Source organism: Hemitrygon akajei, chromosome 19, assembly GCF_048418815.1.
Source record: "Hemitrygon akajei chromosome 19, sHemAka1.3, whole genome shotgun sequence".
NCBI classification, from domain to species: Eukaryota; Metazoa; Chordata; class Chondrichthyes; order Myliobatiformes; family Dasyatidae; genus Hemitrygon; species Hemitrygon akajei.
The window spans coordinates 53,077,173-53,090,729 of NC_133142.1; the positions used below are offsets into that span (position 1 = coordinate 53,077,173).

The window sequence follows — 13,557 nt, forward strand, 5'->3', positions numbered from 1 at the left end:
ATTAAAATGTATGGCCACTGGGAGATCCTGCTTTCTCTGGCGGACAGAGTGTAGGTGTTCAGCAAAACGGTCTCCCAGTCTGCATTGGGTCTCACCAATATATAAAAGACCACACCAGGAGCGCCGGACACAGTATACCACACCAGCCGACTCACAGGTGAAGTGTCACCTCACCTGGAAGGACTGTCTGGGGCCCTGAATGGTGGTGAGGGAGGAAGTGTAAGGGTAGGCTCCTCCTTTGGCTCCTCCCACTTCCTCCAAACCAAAGGTGTAGCCATGGGTCCCAGTTGTGCCTGCCTTTTTCTTGGCTTTGTGGAACAGTTCATGTTCCAAGCCTATACGGGTATGTGTCCCCCTATTTTCCTTCGCTACATCGACGACTGCATTGGCGCTGCCTCCTGCACGCATGCTGAGCTCGTTGACTTCATTAACTTTGCCTCCAACTTTCACCCTGCCCTCAAATTTACCTGGTCCATTTCTGACACCTCCCTCCCCTTTCTTGATCTTTCTGTCTCCATCTCTGGAGATGGCTTATCTACTGACATCTACTATAAGCCTACAGACTCTCACAGCTACCTGGAATATTCCTCTTCCCACCCTGTCTCTTGCAAAAATGCTATCCCCTTCTCACAATTCCTCTGTCTCCACCACATCTGCTCTCAGGATGAGGCTTTTCATTCCAGGACGAAGGAGATGTCTTCCTTTTTTAAACAAAGGGGCTTCCCTTCTTCCACCATCAACTCTGCTCTCAAACGCATCTCTCCCATTTCCCACACATCTGCCCTCACCCCATCCGCCCACCACCCCACTCAGGATAGGGTTCCCCTGGTCCTCACTTACCACCCCACCAGCCTCCGGGTCCAACGTATAATTTTCCGTAACTTCCGCCACCTCCAGCGGGATCCCACTACCAAGCACATCTTTCCCTCACCCCCTCTCTCTGCTTTCCGCAGGGATCGCTCCCTACGCAACTCCCTTGTACATTCATCCCCCCTATCCCTTCCCACCGATCTCCCTCCTGGCACTTATCCTTGCAAGCGGAACAAGTGCTACACCTGCCCTTACACCTCCTCCCTCACCATTTAGGGCCCCAGACAGTCCTTCCAGGTGAGGCGACACTTCACCTGTGAGTCGGCTGGTGTGGTATACTGCGTCCGGTGCTCCCGGTGTGGCCTTTTATATATTGGTGAGACCTGCGTGGGAGACCGTTTCACTGAACACCTACGCTCTGTCCGCCAGAGAAAGCAGGATCTCCCAGTGGCCACACATTTTAATTCCATGTCCCATTCCCATTCTGATATGTCTATCCATGGCCTCCTCTACTGTCAAAATGAATCCAAATTCCTGATATATTTAGTTTTTCCCCCCTCCTTTTTTTTCTCTCTTTCTGCCCATCACTTTGCCTGTTCTCCATCTCCCTCTGGTGCTCCCCTCCCCCTTTCTTTCTCCCTAGGCCTCCCGTCCCATGATCTTTTCCCTTCTCCAGCTCTGTATCCCTTTTGCCAATCACCTTTCTGGCTCTCAGCTTCACCCCACCCCCTCCGGTCTTCTCCTATCATTTCGCATTTCCCCCTCCCCCCACTACTTTCAAATCTCTTACTATCTCTCCTTTCAGTTAGTCCTGACAAAGGGTCTCGGTCAAAACGTTGACAGCGCTTCTTCCTATAAAAGCTGAGGAAGTGAGGGTAATGACTGGAAGTGTCTCGGACCACACATGGATCAACAGAGTGTCATCATCATTATGTGCTGTGTTTAGCAGGGCGTAAAGAAGGCAAAAAGTGCACTAAGATTAATAAATCTCCAGGGCCTGGTCTGCTACATTCCCAGACCTTGTTGAAAGCTGGAGGTGCAATTGTGGAGGCCCTGACAGAGATTTTTGCTTTAACTCTGGCCACAGGTGAGGTTTCGGACCACGGGAGAGTGGCTAATGTACCAGTGTTTAAAATAGGTAGCAAAAACAATCCAGAAAACTATACAGGACAGTGAGTCTGGTATCAGTGATGGGTAAATTGCTGGAGGGGTTTCTGAGGGACAGGATCTACCAACTTTTGGAGAGATAGAGTTTGATTCAGGACGGCTTTGTGCATGGGAAGCAGTGTCTAACAAATCTCATGAGTTCCTTGAGAAGGTAACCTAAAGGGTAGGTGAGGATAGGGCAGTAGATGCAGTGCAGTAAGGCCTTTGAGGAGGTCCTTCATGGCAAGGGGTCTGGAAGGCTGAATCCCATGGGATCCGGGGTGAGATAGCTGATTGGATTTGCAATTGGCTCAGTGCTAGGAAGCAGAGGGTGATGGTTTAAGAATTGATTCTCATACTGGATGCCTGTGTACTGATCTGCCACTAGGGTTGAGTTTGGGATTATTTGTAAGTTACATAAACAATCTGGATGTGAATATACAAGGCCTACTTAGTAAGTTTGTGAATAGATAGTATTGTTCATAGTGTGGAAGATTATGAAAAATTAGAGGGGGATCTTGATCAGCTAGGTTTGTGGTCTAAGGATTGGCAAATTGCTTTCAACCCAGATAAATATGAGGTATTATATTTTGGGAGATCAAGCCAGGTAGGACTTGTACAGTGAATGGTAAGGCTCTGGGGAGTGGAATGCAACATGGGCCCTAGGAGTGCAAGTGCATAGTTTGACGAAAGTGACATCTCAAGTAAATAAGATGGTGAAAAAAACTGACCTTCATCAGTCAGGGCATTGAGTATATGACCTGGTAAGTAATGTTGAAGTTATTTAAGATGTTGGTGTGGTTGCACTTGGAGTATTGTGTACAGTTTTGGCCATTCAGTTATAGTTCCTAAACGAGAAAGAATGCAGAAAAGTTTTAGCAGAATGTTGCTTGGAATTAGGGGCCTGAGTAACAAAGAGAGGTTGTGTTGACCAGCACTTTATTCTCTGTAATGTAGAAGTTTCAGAGGTATATAAGAATCTGAGGGCATAGACAGGGTAGGAACACATTGTCTTTCCCAGGGTGCAGGTCAAGAGGGCATAAGCTTAAGATCAGAGGTGAGAGGTTTAAAAGAACATCAGGGCAGCTTCTTTATGCAAATACTGATGCATATTTCAAATGAGCAGCCTGAAATGGTGGTTGAGGTGAGCACATAAACAACATTTAAAAACTGTCTAGGATAAGGTTTAGAGAGCCAAAGGCCAAACACAGGCAGGTACGACTGACTTACTGAGCAACTCTGATGGCATGAATAAGTTTGTTTCCACGTGGTACGACACTGTGTCTAAATTCCTCAATCTCTTTTGCCTTCTGTTTACCTAGTTTGCCTTTAGAACCTTCTACTGCAAAGATAGACACAAAACAGTTGATTTTACGTAGACGCCCTTTTCCTTTTTGCAGACTTGCACAAGTTCTTTCATCAGTTTTAGACATAGGTATTTTGTTGCTGATTATGGCAGTTTGTTGTTTGTTATTTTATGGTATAGATACCTTGCTTATAGACTGTCTGTCCCACTCCCATCAGGGAAGAGGCTACGTATCATCCATGCTAGCACTAGACTCAGGCTGATCAACACCTCTATCCATTACCACACCACTACATACACATCAACCACTCAGCACCCTAACCACCCCCCCATGTGCTGCCACTTTACGCTTACGTTCCACACCACATACCCACACTGATACAGTCACTGTCTTACTGTGTTTTCATATGCCCTGCTGCTGCCCAGAAGAGTTCCTCTTGCCAATAGTCATTTTATCATTTTAACATTTCCTGTCAGAGTCACGTTAAGTACAGATACTCCTGCACCTAGTGTCACTTAATGTATGTACTGTACATACAATTAGTCTATGTATATATGGTCACAGTCAAACAGTTACTTGTACGTTGTGATTTATAAGATTGCTTGTATACTTATTCTGTTTTAATTGTGTTCTTTATGCTTACTGTGTTTTTTTATGCTACATTGGATCCAGATTAACAATAATTTTGTTCTCCTTTACACTCCTGTATTGAAGAATGAGAGTGAACAATTTTGAATCTTGATTTTTTTACTTGTTCCCTATCAATGCTAAGTCATTCTTAGATGTTTTTACATGTATCCAGTCTTCAGTGATATTAATAAACTTTTCAAGAGTTTTCATTAAATCTAACACTGTCCTTTTGTAGTTGATTGTGAATGGTTCACTTTTCCATTAATCTTTCTAAATAGAATCTGAATGTATTAAATGAACCTGTCCATGTCTGTATTTGCTGATTTGACTTTTCTAGACCATGTAAAATTTAAAGTCCCCTACGATTCTTAAACCATCCTTATTAAAAGTCCATTCCTTCTATACCGATTTTCTGCTAAGCTATGTAACCACTAATAGACCAACAATGCTCTTTGCCCATTTTTTTATTTAAACCGATTCTGACTTCAGTTTCCAATCTGTTGAGCTAGGCCCATTACTGATTTGTGGCCTAATATTATCCTCAAGGATTGGAGCTCCCTACATTTTTCTGCCTCCTTTTCCAAAATGTCATGTACCATTGTTCCAATTCATTTATTTTGTTTAACACTTGGTTAAATTTGATATTATGGTATTTTAGAATTGTTTTTTCTCTATTTGATGCTGAGCTATTATCTACACACCCTGTTTCTTCAGTCAAACTCAAGTTATCAGACTCTTTCACTTTGCCATTCTCTTATTATCCATCATACAGACACCCATTCATTAAAACTGTTCATCTCCATCTCCATGGCATCAGCAGACTCTGCTTCTGTTTCAGCATCCTTTAATATCGAAGATGTTAATGCAATCACACTTGAAGTATCATGTTCTGGTCGCCTTGCTTTGGGAAGGATGCCATTAAGCTAGAGAAGGTGCAAAATGATTCACATGGATTTTGCCAGGACTGGAGGGCTTTAGTTATAAGGAGAGACTGGATAAACTGAGACTGTTTTCCCTAGAGTGATGGATGCTGAATGGTGACATAATAGACATGTATAAAATCATGAGGGATATGGAGAAGATGGATGGTAGCGGTCTTTATTTTTCTCAGGGTAGGGAAGTCTAAAACTAGAGGGCATAGATTTAAGGTGAAAAAAATTAAGGGGAATCTGAAGGACAAGTTTGCTACTGGTATATGGAATGATCTACCAGAAGAAGTGATAGAGCCAGCTACAATTATAAGATTAAAAAGACATTTGGACAGGTAAATGTTTAGAGGGACGTGGGCCAGATGGGATTAGGTCAGGTAGACATTGATGAGTTCTTCCAAAGGGCTCTAGATCTCTATGGCTATTGAAATACTCATAGACCTCTTGTTAACTCTACACTTGACTCCTCCTTTGCATTCCGAGCTGGATTTCCATGTTCTGCTCTCTGCAAACGAGTCCATCTCTGCTGCAGGAATCCTAATTCTCACCTTGTAAACCTTGACTTGCATCTCATGGGTTCCATCTCACACCAGGCTCACCATCCATGCCCATGTGTTTGCTTTTACACTTGTTAGTTCTGGTTAAACAGTGTCTCACTTTTACTCCCCATCTTTGTTTTTGGATGCCTTCATAACTGGCCTCCTTCAACCTGTTTTTGCCTCCAGTTCTGCAACACTTCATTTATTTTCTCTTGATCACCCTTGTATTTAATTACTTTAGTATTGGTCCTGCCTTTAGTTGCAGATGCCCTAAACTTTGGAAATCTGGTTAAGGTGGCACTACTGAACGCAGTTAACAATTAATAAATCTAACTAAAAACATCGCTAAAAATACCCTTTCTGAGGTAAATTGTGTTAAATGATCGCTGTAAACAGTGAAGGGCCGAGTGATGGTGAGGTGAGTTTTGGGGACAAGCCAAGATGGTGTGTTGCAGATGGAGTTTGATGCCTGTACAATTGGCTTGGGTGCGAGGTTGGATTGCTCTGGATGCCAACAGGAGAAATCGGAGCATGGGAAGAGGAGATTCAATGCCCATACAACTGGCCCAGGCGTGAGGTTGTATCACTCTGGGCACCGAGCTGATTTGAAGAGTTTGAGAGTGGCTTCGGACAGGGTGGTGAAATCTAGGCCTGCAACAAGTCGCTGGTTAACGTGGTCTAGGCCTGGAGCCCTTCACTGCAGCTGGGTCCTAGTGCGAGGTACAATCTGCTATTTAGACTATTTAAATGCCAGCCCAGATAGGAGACAAAAGCTGATTTTGCTCACTCTCCATTATGGTCACTCCTGTCTCCATGGCTCTGGAGCAATGAAGACTGCCCCAGCTGCTGTGCTCTGTGTCCGCTAACATGGGAGGCTTTGCCTACTCCAGGGTTCAGATTAGAGGACTCAATTTTGGTTCGGCATGTTGTTGTTTGCTTCAATTGTTTACATGATTCATATTTTTTTCTCTCTTGCTCATTGGGGTTTGATCTTTTTTATTTTTATTCTTTTTTCCCCTTAATTGGGCTCTTTCGGATTTATTGCTTTGTGACTACCTGTGAGCAAACAAATCTTAAGGATGTATAATTTATACATTCTTTGATAATAAATATAATTTGAATCTTTGAATCTAAATCTTCATGTCTTTTCCTGTTGTTCCTCTTAAGGTATTAATATCTATTCTCACCAAGTTTTCGGTCAACTGCCTGATAGCTCTTTTAATGTGTCAGTGTTAAATTTTGTCTGGTATTGCTGCCTTGATGATGGAGCAGAGTTCTTAATAAAAACCAAATGTATAAGTACAGCTGTTGATGTTGTTGGATACCATCAACTTGAGATTTAAAGTCCATGTAACTCTGTTTGGATTGCATTTTCAGTCTATTGTGCTACTTCTGTAGGTTTTTTGGTTTTTTGGGATAGATCATCTGTTTTCTTACCTTTGTCACTGGAGTCTCATCACAAATGTTTTGACTCAGTTTGACACACTATGTTAATCTCATTTCCTTACCTTAGCACTTGCTACATATAAACTAGGGGACAGCATTGAAGCAATTTGAGCATTGTTCTTCAGAAGTCTCTGAGCTTTGATCACTAGCAGGAACTCTGACTCCTATTCAACCCCAGGTGCTAAAAGCAATGATTTTGGCTGACCTTTGCCCTGACTGGTTCAACTCAGAATGGGGAGTCAGGACGCTTTATTAGGTATCTGCTGTACCTAATAAAGTGGCTATTGAGTGTATGTCCATGGTCTACTTAGAAAAGGTGTGCTTGCCTTGGAGAGGGTCTAGAGGAGGTTCACAAGGATGATTCCAGGAATGAAAGGGTTATCATACGAGGAACGTTTGATGCCTCTGGGTCTGTATTTACTGGAATTCAAAAGGATGAGGGGGATCTCATTGAAACCTTTCGAATGTTGAAAGGCCTAGACAGAGTAGATGTGGAAAAGATGTTTTCCATGGTGGGAGAGTCTAGGACAAGAGGCACAGCCTCGGGATAGAGGGGCACCCTTTCAAAACAGAGATGTGGAGAAATTTCTTTAGCCAAAGGGTGGTAACTTTGTGAAATTTGTTGCCACATATAGCTGTCAGGGCCAGGTCGTTGGTTGTATTTAAGGCAGAGATTGATAGGTTCTTCATTGGACATGGCATCAAAGGTTACGGGGAGAAGGCTGGGAACTGAGGTTGAGGAGGAGATAGAAAAAAAGATCAGCCACGAATGAATGGCAGAGCAGACTCGATGGGCCAGATGGCCTAATTCTGCTCCTGAGTCTTAAGGTCTTCTGCAGCTGTAGCCCATCCACTTAAAGGTTCAGTGTGTTGTGCATTCAAAGGTGTTCTTCTGCACGCAACTCTTGTAACAAGTGGTTATTTGAGTTACTGTCTCCTTTCAGTCAGTTTCAACTAGTCTGGTCATTCACTTTGACCTTTCATATTAACAAGACATTCTCACCCACAGAACTGCCACTCACTGGATTTATTTTTTGTTTTTGCACCATTCTCTGTAAACTGTTAAATGTGAAAATCCCAGGGAGATGAGCAGTTTGAGATACTCAACTACCCCGTCTGCCACTAACTATCAATCCACTGTCAAAGTCACTTAGATCACATTACTGTACTTCCCCATTCTGATGTTTGGTCTGAGCAACAACTTGATCAAGTCTGCATGCTTTTATGTATTGAATTGCTGCCACATGATTGACTGATAGATATTTTCATTAACAAGCAGGTATACAGCCACACCTAATAGAGTGGCCACTGACTGTATGTCTGCAGAAAGATAAAGGGGAAAAATCTTGGAAACAAGGGAAAGAAAATAAGAACAAGAGTAGCTGTATGTCATTTATTCCCTGAGTCTTTTCTAGTACTCTAGTGTTAATTCACTAACATTGCAGTTGATCTGTAACAACACTGTTCACCTGACTTGGTTGCATAACCGTTTTCTAATAAAAGCATTTCAATCTTGATGTTGAAAAATTCAATTATTAACAGATATTTTGTAGAGGGACTTACTAATTCCCACTATGTGTAAGGAAGGATTTTCTGCCTTTACATTGAATGACTTTGCTGTAATTTTGAAGAATATATAATATTTGAGATGAGTGCTCTAAGTAGACTATAATATCCCAATTTCAGAGAGCGAGAACATAACCTGCAACCTTTTTTATTCTGACCTGTTGAGAAGGGCCAATATTGCATTAGTTTGCTCTATAAGACACATTCCAAAGCACCACAGTGCTCATTCAGTACCTCAGAACTATTGTCACTCCTATAGGAAATATGATAGTTGATAAGAAGACATTAATTCCCTCATACAGCAGATGAAAAATGAGTTAATACTAGTTACAATGCTAAAGAATAGGGGAGTCCTCATTGAAGGGGTATCCCTTGATTCTTTTACATCTATTTGGGAAGGCAGATAGTGCTGTGATTTAATATCTCTTTGAAAGATTCCACCTCAAACAATGCATCCCATCTCTGTCACACCAGAATTATCACTTTTTTTTGCTTGTCTCTTTTGTTTCTTTAACAGGATAGTATACTGGAAGACTTCAGGCATTTGGCTGGTGAACTCCCCTGGACAGTTCCCCTTGAAGTGTGGGAGCTCAACAACAGTCTGAAGAAGAGGAAGTTACAGCGCAGGAAAGCCAATCAAGGAAGCAGCCCGGCTTCTGAAACATCACATGAAATTAACCAAAATAATGCACCTGTGATTTGTCCCCATTTAGCTTCTGGAGATCAGCTGCACAATGGCACAGCGTTACCTGTCTCTGAATCTGGGCCAAATGGCGATCAACTCTCTGAAATCAAGGAGGCCACCATGATCTTCAATGATGTGCCTGCTGATCAGGTTCCACATGAGGGACATCTGAATGGCAAAAATGAAAATGAAGGGAAGGGCTGCGAGCTACTCAAATTTAGAGTTACCTGCAATAGAGCTGGGGAGAAGCATAACTTTACCTCAATGGAGGCAGCTAGAGAGTTTGGTGGTGCTGTGCAGGATCTATTCAAGTGGAAGGCAGATATGACCAAATTCGATATAGAGGTACTCGATATAGAGTGTGTCTCTGCATCCTCCTACCCCTTTTCTTCTTTGCTCTTTTGAAGTTGTCAACTGCCATAAATAGCCTTCCACCACTGTGTACATAATCAGTCGGCGTTTCTTACAGGCACACACTCCTGATGAGTACTGTGGCAGTCTTACAGCCAGCTCAAAGCCTTGACTTCTGCACACACCTAAAACGTATTCCCAGCTGCAACATTATTCACAGTGATTTCTAGTTCTGGCGAAGGGTCTTCAACCTGAAATATTAACTGTTTTTCTCTCCATAGCAGCTGCTTTACCTATTGAGTATTCTTAGCATTTTCTGTTTTTTTTAATTTCAGATTTTAAGTAGTCTTAATAGGTTTGTACAGAAGTCCCCACCCTGAGTTTTTTTCCTTTTATCATGCCCCAACCTGAGGAAGTAATTAAAAGCAAAAGCTTTATTTTATTTCAGATTATTAAAATGAAGTAATACAGTTGAAGCTGTTTAACTCTTATTTTTGAAAACGAGTGTGTTAGCATGTAGTGGTTCTGTGTATAGTGGTTTTGTGTGTGGTTAAGGAGAATGTCTCTCAGAAGCTTAGCAGGCTAAAGGATAAATACTGAAATGGAGACATTATGAACTATTAAGATCATTGAATTTTAGTACCATTAAGTGATATGATCACAGTTTCAATCATGAACAGGAAGCATTTGAATTTGTTGAAGGAATAAATGGTCAAATTGCCTTCAATCATTTCATATTGTTTATGTCCTAAAACATATGATCATTACAGTCTTGTTCTAAGTAAAGTGTAATTGAAAAATCATACCTTATCACATAGCACTAAGTTATTGCCCAATGTTGATCTAAGTCTGTCTACAGATGATGTGTTAAATTTTGTATTTTGTACACAGTACGGAAGTGCTCTAGGCAGATGGCACACAGGGAGGATTTCTCAGTACAGCAGGTGGTTGTTGGTTTGGATGATATCATTTACTTTGCTGGAAAGTATCCATAGTAATGCTGTGAAGTATTTTGTTACCTGTGGGAAGAAAATGACACTATTGTGCTGCCATCAATAATCATCTTGTTTTTGTGCCCCTCTACCCATTCACACATATTTGCAGATCCTACTCAATATTCATGATAATGAAGTAGTGATTGGTATAGCTCTTACAGAGGAAAGCCTGCACAGGCGAAACATAGTCCACTTTGGGCCTACAACTCTGCGATCTACTCTGGCCTATGGGATGCTAAGGTAGGAATTACTTTATTGGTTTTGTTTATCCAAACATTTGGACATCCGAATTTGAAATGCATTGGATAGAAGTCACAAAAAATTAGCAGAACAGGTCTCTCATGTCTTCTCTGCCATTCATTATATAATAGTTGATCTGCCTCAGGCCTCCTCTGTGCCAGATCCCCATAACCCTCAAACCCCTGATGTTTCTTTTCCCCCAAGAACACTTCCAGTGTAAGTACTTCCAACTCCAGGGAAGCGAATTGCTGATGTTCACTGCCTTCTGCATGAAGACATCTCTACATACTGTGCTTTTATGTGACTGACCCCTTGAAGCTGTCTCCCCCTCATTTCAGACTGTTCCACTAATGAAAACATCTCAACATTTGTCATGCCACTTTCGGAACTTTCGTGTTTCAAGATACTGATTTATTTATCAGTTATATAGCGCCATCAGTGAAACCACATCTGGAATATTAATATTCTGGCCTCCCTAAGAAAGAATATACAGGTTGAACACCCCGTATCTGAAATGCTTGGGCCCAGAAGTGTTTTGGATTTTGGGATATTTGCATGTACACAGTGAGTTTTGTTGGGGACATGACCCATGACTAAACACAAAATTCATTTACATTATATATACAGTTGATATACAGCTGGCATTAAGCTCACAGAGTGAACAGTCCACAGTCAGAGCACAGTCTGATGTGATGGAGCTGGGTCCTCCATAGACTGTTAGAGTTGAATGTCCACCCCGACCGTGTCTGTTACCAGGTTCCTGCGCTGCATTTGGTTTCGTATCTGCCATCAATTTCAACAGCTACCCATTCCATAGTAGCTATGATAGGAAGGGTGGGTTGCTTTATATAATATTTTAAGTAGGTTTGTACATGAAACTATAATATGGATGTTGAACCATTACTACTACTACCTCAGCCAGATGGACAGTCATTGGTTGTTTGGCATCGCCATCATTCCTGACTGATTTTATGCACTACCGGTAAGCAGTCCTTGTCTTACACTTGTTCATCACACATACAGTATGTACTGATGCAGCCATTCAATGTGTTAGATTTTCAACAGCAATGATCTTGGCAAACTCATCAATGAATTTCTTTGCTGCTTTGTGATCAGCAGATGCTTTCTCACCACAAATCTTTAAAAATTTAATGGCATGCCGTTTTCTTAGATGTCTGCAACCAGCCTGTTGAATATATATACATTTATTTATTTTTATTTAGAGATACAATGTGGAGTAGGCCCTTCCAGCCCAAGCTGTGCTGCAGAGCAAGCCTCGATTTATCCCCAGCCTAATCATGGAACAATTTGCAATGACCATTTAACCTACAACCAGTATGTCTTTGGACTGAGTGAGGACACCAGGGCATCCAGAAAAATCCCACACATTCCATGGGGAGAACGTATTCAATTACCTTCAATTTTCATTTCATTATGATTGATCTTTGGTTCATGATCAGCGTACCATTAAGTGGCATATTTTCACTCCAATGCTGACAAGTACACTCTTTCAGTACAAAATTGAGATCTTCACTTTTCGCTAATGCAGTATTTTTCTAATTTTCATTACATATGAAATGAAAATATTTCATATTTTAGCTCATTACATATGTGAGGTCACTTCTCAGAACTGTCTGTGGTGACTGACTTGCACATCACCTGGGAGCATTCCCAGTGCCTCGTGGAATTTTCTGTTTGTAACGTCATGTATGCGTTCAAAAAATTTTAGATTTTGGAGGTTTTTGGATTTGGAATTTTGAATAATCGGTGCACAGCCTGTGTTTGCAATTGAGGGAGTACACCAAAATTTCACTAGGTTGATTTCTTGGATCATATGAGGAGAAATGATCAGACCTCATATCTCTCTAGTTAAGAATATAGAGAGGTGATCTCATTGAGGCATATAGATTTCTTCCTGGCTTGACAGGAATGTCAAATTTGTATTTTCCCTTGATTGCAGTGAGTGTAATAATAAGACCATAATGTTAAGATAGAGGAGCAGGATTGGGCCATTTGACCCATTGAGTTTGCTCTTTTTAAATCAGCCATGATGACTGGCAGAGCAAACTCAGTACATAATATTCCAGATGTGGTCTCAACAATGGTTCAATATAACTGATTTAACTCAGTACATATTATTCCAGATGTGGTCTCAACAATGGTTCAATATACCGGTAACTGATTTACCCCAGTACTGAACAATAACCTTGTTAGATTTCCTAATAACTTACAGTGCCTATATACCAGCCTTTTGAGAATCACACACTGGGACAACCAGATTTTTCTGCAACTCAGAGCTTTGCATTCTCTCAATATATAGATGATATATATATTTTTTGGTTTTTTCCTGCCAAAATAGGAAATTTCACATATTGGACTTCATTTTTAAGATCTTTGCCACTCATTTAACCTATCTTCTCCTGTAAACCTTAATTTCAGTAGATTTTCTCGTGTTTGAGCTGCAGTCCCAACACTGACCCCTGCAGAATTCCACTAGTTACTGACAATATTCCTGAAAAAAATGTAAGTCACAGTTTCAAAGTGAAAATTTACTAGAGATATGTGAGAAAATTTCTTTACCTAGAGGAATACTGCATCTGAAAACGCTGCAGAGGCTCAGTCGTGATTGTATTCAGGACAGAAATCTATTGATTTTTTTCACATGGAGGAATTGAAAGATAATGGAGTTAATGCAAGAAAGTGGCATTGAGGAAGGAGATTAGCCAGGATATTGTTGACTACAAAGCACACACGAGCTGTTAGATGGCCTACTCCTTCTAAAGCTATGCTCTCCCGAAGCATCAGTGCACATAGGCATTCTGTGAGGGACAAGGTTACGATTGGGCGCCACAGTAGCATAGCTGTTAGCACTACACTAATGCAGCTTGGGACGTTGGAATTTAGAGTTCAATT

The 13,557-nt window shown here is 41.4% G+C and overlaps 1 protein-coding gene across 5 annotated transcripts in view; it reads left to right on the top strand.

Annotated features, from left to right (window-relative positions):
- thumpd3 (THUMP domain containing 3) overlaps positions 1-13,557 on the top strand; it is a 43,603-nt gene that overhangs the window by 10,752 nt on the left and 19,294 nt on the right. For all 5 annotated transcript variants that reach the window (XM_073072510.1, XM_073072516.1, XM_073072513.1 and 2 more), the window contains exons 4-5: positions 8,891-9,403; positions 10,514-10,644. In XM_073072510.1, coding sequence (XP_072928611.1) covers positions 8,891-9,403; positions 10,514-10,644 — 644 coding nt within the window. The remainder of the gene's footprint in view (positions 1-8,890; positions 9,404-10,513; positions 10,645-13,557) is intronic.